Raw genomic sequence first — 13,240 nt, 5'->3', positions numbered from 1 at the left:
TTATGTAAACAAACCAGGCGAAGGTAAGTTTTGTAAACAAAGTGTACACGTCTGGTTTGTGTACAAGTTACATTGTGTACAGGTTGTCTCTACATTGATACGGTAGAATAAATAAAGAAGAACACTCCCATTCTCATGTAACATCATTTTGAGAAGATAAGAGATAAGATAAGATAAGATAAGATTTCGTTCGGATTTTTAACCCCGGAGGGTTAGCCACCCAGGATAACCCAAGAAAGTCAGTGCGTCATCGAGGACTGTCTAACTTATTTCCATTGGGGTCCTTAATCTTGTCCCCCAGGATGCGACCCACACCAGTCGACTAACACCCAGGTACCTATTTGCTGCTAGGTGAACAGGACAACAGGTGTAAGGAAACGTGTCGAAATGTTTCCACCCGCCGGGAATCGAACCCGGGCCCTCCGTGTGTGAAGCGGGAGCTGTAGCCACCATGCCACCGGGAAGGCAATGGAAATAAGTCACTCTGACTTTTTTGGGTTATCCTAGGTTCTCTACACATATGTTGTTATGTATGATAATCTATGTAACTGTATTTGTGTATACCTGAATAAACTTACTTACATACATACGAAAGGAATAATTTTCTACAGTTACCCCCAGTAACACATTTTCTCTTATGTTAGATTAGAGAAAATGTTATTCTTGGCATCACTTGTACAAGTTATCTGGCTACCACACCTCATATTTATGTTTATTTATTCTATTGTAGGGTGTATTTATCATCTTTTTATGTTATGTATCGTGTTTATTATATAATTTTGAAAAAAATATCATGGATGGATTAATGAAAATGTGTATATTAACGTAATATACAACATTTAATGAGACTCGGTGATTATTATTATTATTAGCATTTCTAATATGGCGTCACTTGTGCAAGTCGTCTGCTACCACATCTCATATTTATGTTTATTTATTCTATTGTGGGGTGTATTTATCATCTTTTTATGTTATGTATCGTGTTTATTATATAATTTTGAAAAAATATCACAGATGGATTAATGAAAATGTGTATTTAACGTAATATACGACATTTAAATGAGATTCGATGATTATTATTATCATTACTAATGTGACGTCTGGAGACATAAGACACTCTTACTGATTTTAATGTGTACCTGCACGCCAGCACAGTATGTAAGTTTATTTAAGTACAGGTATACATAAGTATAATTATCAGAGTATATATAAAATATGAAATAACTTTTAAAAAAATTTGAAATTTTGGAGTTTCCAGACAAAATGGAGACTTAGTGCTTACTGAGCTCACGAAGAATGTAAACAAACAAGGTGGGGTGCGGTGACCATATTAGAAAGTCAGGTGGGGGGAGCCGTATAGCGAGTTTTGGTCATAATTTGAAATGACCGTATTAGCGGAACGCCGTAAAGCGGGGCCCTGCTGTATATATTTTTTCAACATGTTGACTGTCTCCCACCAAGGCAGGGTGACCAAAAAAAGAAAAACGCTTTTATCGTCATTCACACATAATCACTATCTTTGTAGAGGCGCTTAGATACGACAGTTTAGATCTCACTCCAAACATTGTATATAGTATATATTTTTTAAATGCTTTAATTTGTTTTCTTATCCCAGGACAGTGTTCAAAAGTAATCTGTCTGGATGATATGCTTCTTTGTCTTTCCACAGCCTGAAGAATTATTTGTGGAATTTGAGCCAGAGCCTCTAGGTGCAGCCTCTCTGGCACAAGTGCACCGTGCCAAGCTTCACAATGGGCAAGAGGTGGCTGTTAAGGTGCAACACCCAAGTGTTAAGTCTCACTCCAAGGTTGATATGAAGGGCATGGAGGTCAGTTATCTACTTGGTGTCAGTTATAGTTATTTTTATACAATTATTTTTTCATGGGATACTTCAAGTATATACTGATTTTTTTCAGTAACATTCACAAATTTTTCAGTTGTGGTAAAATAGATGATTTGGGTAGGTTTTTATTGTTTTTGGAGAAGTTAAAGGTATGCTAGGATAATGACAAATTAAGGTACTGATCTTGTGAAGAGAAAATAATTGAAGTACCTGTAACTGAATGATATACATACATAGAACTTAATCAAATTTGATCCAGAGATGAGTTAGGCATTCTAGTTAGTAGAAATCTGAAGCCAAGGCAGGAGTGCATAAGTGTAATAAGGGTAATAGATTATGTACAACAACTCTTCCTAGCATTGTTGAGGTCTTGCTTAAATTTTGTGGCACGGTTCTGTTCTCCATATTACAGAATGGGTATAAAGACTAGAAAATACACAAAGAAGGATAAACTTAATCATCAGTGTCGGAATCTTTTTAACTATATAAATTAAGAGAATTAAACTTACTTGATCTGGAAAAGTACAGAATGAGTTGCAATATAAGTGAAGTGTAGAAATGGATGAAATACTGTTTATTAATAAAGAGGATGCAAATAAGGTGCTGAAAGTATCAAAAAAAGATAGAGCATGCAACATTAATGACAGTTAATGGAGTGTACTGCATCAACTGTCCATGCTACTTTAAAGTGTCATTTGTTCTAATTGGTTGTGAGCATCAACAAATTGGAACAGTTTGTTGTGAACATCAACAAATTGGAACAGTTTGTTGTGAACATCAACAAATTAGAAAATCTCAATTACAAAGACAGCATGTCATACTGAGAAGAATTGCTTGGTAACAAAGAGTCGCAGGTCAGTGAAACAAACTTGCAAGTGGCATCGTTGAAGTATGGTAAATATTTTGAGGAGTTGTATTAATAGGCTGGACAGGTACCTAAGTGAAAACGGTTGGGTGTAGGCAATACCCACATCACATAGGCTAGTAGGCCTGCTGCAGTGATTTTTTTCATTACAGTATTCTTATGAAGCTAAGCCTCTTCATTCATGTATTACAGCCACATAAATCACCAATAATAAGTATTCTTCTTGCAGTTACTTGTGGGCATAGTGTCACGTATCTTCCCCGAGTTCAGATTTGAGTGGCTAGTTGAGGAGATGAAAAAAAACCTTCCAAAGGAGCTAAATTTCACTAATGAAGCACAAAATGCTGAAAAAGTTGCTTCACAGTTTACACATCTTCCCTGGCTGAAGGTACTGTTTCTCTCTTCTTCAAATTTAAGCATAGAAATTATTGTTCATTGTATCTTTAAGCCTGCAACAGAAATAAGATTGATAATTGCTGTTGAAAATTTTTTCTACACATAATCACATTTCTTAAAATGCTATTGGGTGCCCAGTGTCCATGCATACAAAATTTTATTCTGGACTAAAATATTTTATTTTTTTAATTGCATCACATCATAACAGATGTATATTTAGGTATAAAATGAACACAAGTCCCACAGCCCTACTCTTAATTGTATAGATGGAAAATATATACCATATTCGAGGTCATGTTATTCTATATAAATGGATGGGAAATGCATAATCTCTAAATCAGTATGTAGTTATAGCTGTTTAACCCTTTGAGGGTTTTGGTCGTACTAGTACGTCTTACGCGTAGGGGTTTTTGTCGTACTAGTACGCATAAATTCTAGCGGCCTCAAATCTCACAGGAAAAGGCTGATAAGCCTAGATGTGAGAGAATGGGTCTGTGTGGTGGGTGTGCGCAGTAGGAAAAAAATCTGGGACCCAGTGGTGCATTGTGGGAATGCCATCATAGTACACAATTTCCACCGTGCCCTGTGGTAAGAAGTTCCTCACTCCTCGGCGAATTGGGACACTTTTGTTCCCCAGTGACAGTTCTAATACAGATGGAAGTGACAGTGAAGATGAGTTTCAAGGTTCTGGTGAGGTTTTGACCGAAACTAATGACCATAATATGGGTAATAGTGAGGAAAACCCAGACAACCCACAGCCTTCCACCTCTGGTGCTGGGCCATCTTGTTCACGTTCAGTTGTACCAGAATCAAAGAGGAAACTCCTATTTTCCAAAATCCCAGACTCAGATGTGAGCATTGGTGATGATAGTGATAGTGATTATGAACTACAAGCTCTTCAAACTTGTTCCAAGAATGGAGGATGAGGAGGAGGCAGAGGAGGAGGAGGCAGAGGAGGAGGAGGCAAGAGGAGGAGGAGGCAAGAGGAGGAGGAGGCAAGAGGAGGAGGAGGCAAGAGGAGGAGGAGGCAAGAGGAGGAGGAGGCAGAGGAGGAGGAGGAAGAAGAAGAATACGTAATGATAACAATAATACATAATAATAATAATACATAATAATACATAATAATAATAATACATAATAATAATACATAATAATAATAATAGGTAATAATAAATGTTCACCCATGACAGTAACAAGATAAGGGGAGATAACATCTGATAAGTGCTGACGTTTGATGAGGGTAAATGAGGGTAGAGCTGATGCCAAAAGATGAGATAAACATCTCCCTCCCTTTGTTTTTGCTGGTATACTAACATTTCTGTCTGTCTATTTGCCTGTCTGTCAAGCTCCCTGTCTATCCGTCTAGCTCTCTGTCTCAGAGAGCCACAAGACTGCGTCATCACTTTTACTCACATCTTCAAGCAGAGTATAGCACTTTGTCTGGGTTTCTTGGGTTATCCTAGGTAATTTATACTATGTATACTTGTATTTATGTGTACCTGTGAGACAGAGATAAAAAGACAGATAGAATGAGGGAGAAAGATAATTAGATAGACTGGAGGAAGGGAAGCAGCATCCGACCCCATTGTTTTGACAGGCGGGAGGGGGGAGTGAGTAATGAGACAATATGTCATTTTGACAGCTGCCGACTCCTGGTAATTTACACTATGGAGGAGGAGGAGAAGGAGAAGGAGGAAGAGTAGGGGGAAGAGGAAGAAGAGGAGGAGGAGGAAGAGGAGGAGGAGGAAGAGGAAGAGTAGGAGGAAGAGGAATAATAGGAAGAGGAGGAGGAAGAGGAATAGTAGGAGGAAGATTAGGGGGAAGAGGAAGAAGAGGAGGAGGAGGAAGAGTAGGAGGAAGAGGAAGAGTAGGAGGAAGAGGAAGAAGAGGAGGAAGAGGAAGAGGAGGAAGAGGAAGAGTAGGAGGAAGAGGAAGAGGAAGAGTATGAGGAAGAGTAGGGGGAAGAGGAGGAAGAGTAGGGGGAAGAGGAGGAAGAGGAAGAGGAGGAGGAGGAGGGTGGAACACTAGTACACTGGTACTGGTACACTAACATTTCTGTCTGTCTATTTGTCTGTCTGTCAAGCTCCCTGTCTATCTGTCTATCCGTCTAGCTCTCTGTCTCAGAGAGCCACAAGACTGTGTCATCACTTTTACTCACATCTTCAAGCAGAGTATAGCACTTTGTCTGGATTTCTTGGGTTATCCTAGGTAATTTATACTATGTATACTTGTATTTATGTGTACCTGTGAGACAGAGATAGACAGACAGATAGAAAGAGAGAGACAGATTGAAAGAGATAGAATGAGGGAGAAAGATAAAACACCATTGTGTATGACACCATGTTTCAGAGTTCCACAAGCTGCAGAACTAATAGGAATATGTTCAGTGACTGTATATTGGTATATATATTATAGAACAATAATAATAAACAATGTTTTGTATTGTTTGTTTTTGTAAACAAGTTTTGTAAACAATATATTGATAATTATGTTTGTGTGCTTATTGTGTTGTATACAACAAGTGTATATATGTACATTGCACCTTACTTTGGTCTCACAGGCCACATAAGTTATGTGAAAAAATAAAATAGTGAAAAAAACAACAAACCTTCAAATACAAGTAAACTAAAGTTTACCGGGTGAGCGGCAGTCGCCGCTGTTGCCATACGCGGCTCATTTTCTGCAAACTTCATGCATCCATATCTCCGTAAGTATTGATGGTAAATTTTTTTTGTTTATCCTATAATGTTTAGAAAAAAAAACTCTATTTTTTCATAAGAAAAAATAATTTTTTTTTTTTTTGAAATTTGCCCGACTCTGAGAACGAGTTTCGGAGAGGGCCTGTCGACCCTCAAAGGGTTAAATGTCAAGTGTAGGGGCTATCATTCATTATGTAAGTATTTCTTACTTTCACTGAACGTAAGCCAAACAAAAAGCACTGAAGAATCAGAGAAACACAGACTAATTTTATAATATCATAAACTCTCAAATTAATGGAATAATAGTGGGGAAGGGATGTCCGTTAACTCTTTAACAGTGTGTGACACACACACACACACACACACATGCACACATATATATATATATCACATATATATATATCACATATATATATATCTCGGGTGAGATATAAGCAACTATTGGCAGAAAGGTGGGCTAGTGCAAAGATGAGTAGTGGGGGGGTTGAAGAGGGTTGGAATAGTTTTAAAAATGCAGTATTAGAATGTGGGGCAGAAGTTTGTGGTTATAGGAGGGTGGGGGCAGGAGGAAAGAGGAGTGATTGGTGGAATGATGAAGTAAAGGGTGTGATAAAAGAGAAAAAGGTAGCTTATGAGAGGTTTTTACAAAGCACAAGTGTTATAAGAAGAGCAGAGTATATGGAGAGTAAAAGAAAGGTGAAGAGAGTGGTGAGAGAGTGCAAAAGGAGAGCAGATGATAGAGTGGGAGAGGCACTGTCAAGAAATTTTAATGAAAATAAGAAAAAATTTTGGAGTGAGTTAAACAAGTTAAGAAAGCCTAGGGAAAGTATGGATTTGTCAGTTAAAAACAGAGTAGGGGAGTTAGTAGATGGGGAGAGGGAGGTATTAGGTAGATGGTGAGAATATTTTGAGGAACTTTTAAATGTTAAGGAAGAAAGAGAGGCAGTAATTTCATGCACTGGTCAGGGACGTATACCATCTTTTAGGAGTGAAGAAGAGCAGAATGTAAGTGTGGGGGAGGTACGTGAGGCATTACGTAGAGTGAAAAGGGGTAAAGCAGCTGGAACTGATGGGATCATGACAGAAATGTTAAAAGCAGGGGGGGATAGTGTTGGAGTGGTTGGTACTTTTGTTTAATAAATGTATGAAAGAGGGGAAGGTACCTAGGGATTGGCGGAGAGCATGTATTGTCCCTTTATATAAAGGGAAAGGGGACAAAAGAGACTGTAAAAATTATAGAGGAATAAGTTTACTGAGTATACCAGGAAAAGTGTACGGTAGGGTTATAATTGAAAGAATTAGAGGTAAGACAGAATGTAGGATTGCGGATGAGCAAGGAGGTTTCAGAGTGGGTAGGGGATGTGTAGATCAAGTGTTTACATTGAAGCATATATGTGAACAGTATTTAGATAAAGGTAGGGAAGTTTTTATTGCATTTATGGATTTAGAAAAGACATATGATAGAGTGGATAGAGGAGCAATGTGGCAGATGTTGCAAGTATATGGAGTAGGTGGTAAGTTATTAAATGCTGTAAAGAGTTTTTATGAGGATAGTGAGGCTCAGGTTAGGGTGTGTAGAAGAGAGGGAGACTACTTCCTGGTAAAAGTAGGTCTTAGACAGGGATGTGTAATGTCACCATGGTTGTTTAATATATTTATAGATGGGGTTGTAAAGGAAGTAAATGCTAGGGTGTTCGGGAGAGGGGTGGGATTAAATTATGGGGAATCAAATTCAAAATGGGAATTGACAGTTACTTTTTGCTGATTATACTGTGCTTATGGGAGATTCTAAAGAAAAATTGCAAAGGTTAGTGGATGAGTTTGGGAATGTGTGTAAAGGTAGAAAGTTGAAAGTGAACATAGAAAAGAGTAAGGTGATGAGGGTATCAAATGATTTAGATAAAGAAAAATTGGATATCAAATTGGGGAGGAGGAGTATGGAAGAAGTGATTGTTTTCAGATACTTGGGAGTTGACGTGTCGGCGGATGGATTTATGAAGGATGAGGTTAATCATAGAATTGATGAGGGAAAAAAGGTGAGTGGTGCGTTGAGGTATATGTGGAGTCAAAAAACGTTATCTATGGAGGCAAAGAAGGGAATGTATGAAAGTATAGTAGTACCAACACTCTTATATGGGTGTGAAGCTTGGGTGGTAAATGCAGCAGCGAGGAGACGGTTGGAGGCAGTGGAGATGTCCTGTTTAAGGGCAATGTGTGGTGTAAATATTATGCAGAAAATTCAGAGTGTGGAAATTAGGAAAAGGTGTGGAGTTAATAAAAGTATTAGTCAGAGGGCAGAAGAGGGGTTGTTGAGGTGGTTTGGTCATTTAACTCTTAGTAACTTACCACCTACTTGCAACATCTGCCACATTGCTCCCCTATCCACTCTATCATATGCCTTTTCTAAATCCATAAATGCAATAAAAACTTCCCTACCTTTATCTAAATACTGTTCACATATATGCTTCAATGTAAACACTTAATCTACACATCCCCTACCCACTCTGAAACCTCCTTGCTCATCTGCAATCCTACATTCTGTCTTACCTCTTAATTCTTTCAATTATAACCCTACCGTGCACTTTTCCTGGTATACTCAATGAACTTATTCCTCTATAATTTTTACAATCTCTTTTGTCCCCTTTCCCTTTATATAAAGGGACTATACATGCTCTCTGCCAATCCCTAGGTACCTTCCCCTCTTTCATATCATACATTTATTAAACAAAAGTACCAACCACTCCAACACTATATCATCCCCTGCTTTTAACATTTCTGTCATGATCCCATCAGTTCCAGCTGCTTTACCCCCTTTCATTCTACGTAATGCCTCGCGTACCTCCCCCACACTTACATTCTGCTCTTCTTCACTCCTAAAAGATGGTATACCTCCCTGACCAGTGCATGAAATTACCATCTCCCTTTCTTCCTCAACATTTAAAAGTTCCTCAAAATATTCTCGCCATCTACCTAATACCTCCCTCTCCCCATCTACTAACTCCCCTAATCTGTTTTTAACTGACAAATCCATGCTTTCCCTAGGCTTTCTTAACTTGTTTAACTCACTCCAAAATTTTTTCTTATTTTCATTAAAATTTCTTGACAGTGCCTCTCCCACTCTATCATCTGCTCTCCTTTTGCACTCTCTCACCACTCTCTTCACCTTTCTTTTACTCTCCATATACTCTACTCTTCTTATAACACTTGTGCTTTGTAAAAACCTCTCATAAGCTAACTTTTTCTCTTTTATCACACCCTTTATTTCATCATTCCACCAATCACTCCTCTTTCCTCCTGCACCCACTCCTATAACCACAAACTTCTGCCCCACATTCTAATACTGCATTTTTAATACTATTCCAACCCTCTTCAACCCCCCCCCCCCACTACTCATACTTGCACTAGTCCACTTTTCTGCTAATAGTTGCTTATATCTCACCCGAACTTCCTCCTCCCTTAGTTTATACACTTTCACCTCACTCTTACTTGTTGTTGCCATTTTCCTCTTTTCCCATCTACCTCTTACTCTAACTGTAGCTACAACTAAATAATGATCCGATATATCAGTTGCCCCACTATAAATGTGTACATCCTGGAGCCTATCCATCAACCTTTTATCCAACAATACATAATCTAACAAACTACTTTCATTACGTGCTACATCATACCTTGTATATTTATTTATCCTCTTTTTCATAAAATATGTATTACTTATTACCAAATCTCTTTGTACACATAGCTCAATTAAAGGCTCCCCATTTACATTTACCCCTGGCACCCCAAATTTACCTACTACTCCCTCCATAACATTTTTACCCACTTTTGCATTGAAATCCCCAACCACCGTTACTCTCACACTTGATTCAAAGCTCCCCACGCATTCACTCAACATTTCCCAAAATCTCTCTCTCTCCTCTACACTTCTTTCTTCTCCAGGTGCATACACGCTTACTATAACCCACTTTTCACATCCAACCTTTATTTTACTCCACATAATCCTTGAATTAATACATTTATAGTCCCTTTTTTCCTGCCATAACTTATCCTTCAACATTATTGCTACTCCTTCTTTAGCTCTAACTCTATTTGAAACCCCTGACCTAATCCCATTTATTCCTCTCCATTGAAACTCTCCTACCCCCTTCAGCTTTTGTTTCACTTAAAGCCAGGACATCCAGCTTCTTCTCATTCATAACATCCACAATCATCTCTTTCTTATCATTTGCACAACATCCAAGCACATTCAGACTTCCCACTTTGACAATTTTCTTCTTCTTATTCTTTATAGTAATTATTACAGGAAAAGGGGTTACTAGCCCATTGTTCCCAGCATTTTAGTTGACTTTTACAACACACATGGCTTACGGAGGAAAGATTCTTATTCCACTTCCCCATGGATATAAAAGGAAAAGTAATAAGACCAAGAACTATTAAGATAAAATCAAAGAAAACTCAGATGAGTGTGTATAAATAAACGTGCACATGTATGTGTAGTGTAAGTGTAAGTAGAAGTAGCAAGACTCACGAAATCATAATGACACAATTGCAAACAAACCATACCACGGGCGGAATTTGAACCCGCGGTCAGAGAGTCTCAAAACTCAAGACCGTCGTGTTAGCCACTAGACCAGCTAGCCACAATAAGATTCATCCAACTAGGTATATATTTCTACACCATAGGAAGGTTAGCATAGGTTAGATTTGTCTGTAAAAACTTGCATTTGTAGTCACAGTGGTGCCTATGTTAACCTTCCTATGGTGTAGAAATATATACCTAGTTGGACGAATCTTATTGTGGCTAGCTGGTCCAGTGGCTAATGCGACGGTCTGGAGTTTTGAGACTCTCTGACGGCGGGTTCAAATCCCACCCGTGGTATGGTTTGTTTAGAAGTAGCAAGACGTACCTGAAATCTTGCATGTTTATGAGACAGAAAAAAAAAAGACATCAGCAATCCTACCATTATTGCTACCGTCCTGCCAAGTGAGTGTAAAACGAAAGCCTGTAATTGTTTTACATGATGGTAGGATTGCTGGTGTCCATTTTTCTGTCTCATGAACATGCAAGGTTTCAGGTACATCTTGCTACTTCTACTTACACTTAGGTCACACTACACATACATGTACAAGCGTATTTATACACACCCCTCTGGGTTTTCTTCTATTTTCTTACTAGTTCTTGTTCTTGTTTATTTCCTCTTATCTCCATGGGGAAGTGGAGCAGAATTCTTCCTCCGTAAGCCATGCGTGTCGTAAGAGGCAACTAAAGTGCCGGGAGCAAGGGGCTAGTAACCTGTTCTCCTGTATATATTACTAATTTTTTTCTTTTGGGCCAACCCTACCTCAGTGGGATACGGCTGGTACATTGAAAGAAATATATATACACAAGGAATATTATGACTGACATTTCAATCTGGCCTGAATCATATTAACGAGTAACACAGAAGTGCATAGGGAAGGGAGCCAGTATATCTACTACTACTACTACTACTACTCATTCCATTACTCCTGGTCCCACCCCTTCCCTTGTATATACGTATACTGGCTCCCTTCCCTTTGCACTATTGTGTTACTAGTTAGTATGATCTAAGCCGAACCGTAATGTTGTCATAATATTCTTATGTGCAGGTTATTTGTATGTTTTTATCTTCTAAAATAGCAGAGAATCTTTTTTTCTCAAGGTATTAGCATCAAAATTGAGAAATTTGATGGAAAACTTATGGAATTATGCAGGGGTGAAGTTGATGGTCAAGGTGCAATTTACCCATCACTAATTTTGCTCAGTTTGAAGCCTGTTTTAGGACAATTCCATTGCTCACTCTGATCCAGTTCCTAACTATTTTGCTAATATGCCTTTTGTTCTATCAGTTAAGCACCAGAAACTACTCAGTCAGTATCAAACTATTCTGTGAAGTGCACGGAAGTATTAATTTCTCAAATTTTACACAAAATTCAGCATTCAGCAAACTCCAATTAAAAACAGAGTACAAAATAAACTCTTTAGGCATTCTGGCCACTAAAACAACTTTACCTCTGTTCATTAATCATGTTCCCAGGCCTTTCCTACATAACATTTGCCCTCTGTTTAGAATCTATCATCACACACACACAAAGTCAAAGTTTTACCCAATTTTCTTGGCTAATAAAATACATAGTATATCCAAGAATGATTGGTCATGGTGTATGCCATCCCAATAATTGATGCAAACCTAGTAAAAACCCATAAATCAGGGGTAGTTGGGAGGTCCCTACCCTTTCTTGGGAAAATCAACAAAAATTAAATATTTCCACCAATTTGAGCCCAATTTCAAGCCACTTCTGATCTGAAAACAACAAAAATCATCTCTATTTCACTAGCAAGTTTTCCATTTTATCAATTGATACCAAGAAACAGCAAATAAAAACCTTGAAAACCACCCTAGAAAACACCTGTAAATTGATATTTTAAACCAAGCACAATGTCAGAGGTTAGCTGTTCCCCATCATTCATTGCATGGGGTAGGATTTTTTTTATATGGTGCGCACCCACCTCACAGACACATTCTCTCAAAGCTAAGCCAAAATTTATCACTCACAGCATATTTGAGGGCACTGTGATTAAGATGTAAATCTACAAAAGCAGTGGTATCTATAATGTAGATCTACATGGGAGACTGCAAAGGTTTAAAACAGGTAGGAAAAAAGGTACAATACTAGAAAAGACTAAATGCTGTTCAGCTAGCTATAACTGTTAACCCTTTGACTGTTTCAGTCGTATATATACGTCTTATGAGGTACCGTGTTTGACGTATATACAGTGGACCCCCACCTTACGAACTCATCGCATTACGTTAAATCCGCCATATGAAGCATTTGAACGCAAAAATTTTGCCTCGCCTCACGATAAAAAACTCACCTTATGTGATTCGTCCAGGACATGTCCCACGTGTGGCCTCAGCACCAGTGTTTACAAGCCAGCCAGTGCAGTCGCATCTACGCATACATTCGGTACATTTCACATTATCCCAGTGTTTTTGTGCTTGTAAGTGCAAAATAAGTCACCATGGACCCCAAGAAAGCATCTAGTGCCATCCATGTGGTAAAAAGGGTGAGAATTAGTATGGAATTGAAAAAAGAGATTAAGGAAATGTGTGCAAAATGCCTGCAAACCTTTACGGATGAAAATCACCCTGACACAGCTACTGCAAGCCGTGTTGGCAACCTGTACAATGACAATGTTATGGCCCATTTTAGGAAAGTCTTAAAGGAACGGGAGATACAGAGCTCTAGGGACAGATTTGTTGTGTGACAGAGGTCCAGTGACTCTCAAGCTGGTCCTAGTGGCATTAAAAGAAGGGAAGTAACCCTGGAAAAGGACTTGCTACCTCAAGTTCTAATGGAAGGGGATTCCCCTTCTAAACAACAACTTCCACACTCTCCCCTCCTCCCATCCCATCAATC

At 38.5% G+C, this 13,240-nt stretch overlaps 1 protein-coding gene across 8 annotated transcripts in view; it reads left to right on the top strand.

Annotated features, from left to right (window-relative positions):
* Positions 1 to 13,240, top strand: part of Adck1 (aarF domain containing kinase 1) — a 121,499-nt gene that overhangs the window by 32,053 nt on the left and 76,206 nt on the right. For all 8 annotated transcript variants that reach the window (XM_070086822.1, XM_053776287.2, XM_053776292.2 and 5 more), the window contains 2 exons: positions 1,670 to 1,828; positions 2,938 to 3,096. In XM_070086822.1, coding sequence (XP_069942923.1) covers positions 1,670 to 1,828; positions 2,938 to 3,096 — 318 coding nt within the window. The remainder of the gene's footprint in view (positions 1 to 1,669; positions 1,829 to 2,937; positions 3,097 to 13,240) is intronic.

This window comes from Cherax quadricarinatus, chromosome 19, assembly GCF_038502225.1.
Source record: "Cherax quadricarinatus isolate ZL_2023a chromosome 19, ASM3850222v1, whole genome shotgun sequence".
NCBI classification, from domain to species: domain Eukaryota; kingdom Metazoa; phylum Arthropoda; class Malacostraca; order Decapoda; family Parastacidae; genus Cherax; species Cherax quadricarinatus.
Note: the sequence above shows the minus strand (reverse complement) of the source record. Positions and strands in the feature narration are given on the sequence as shown.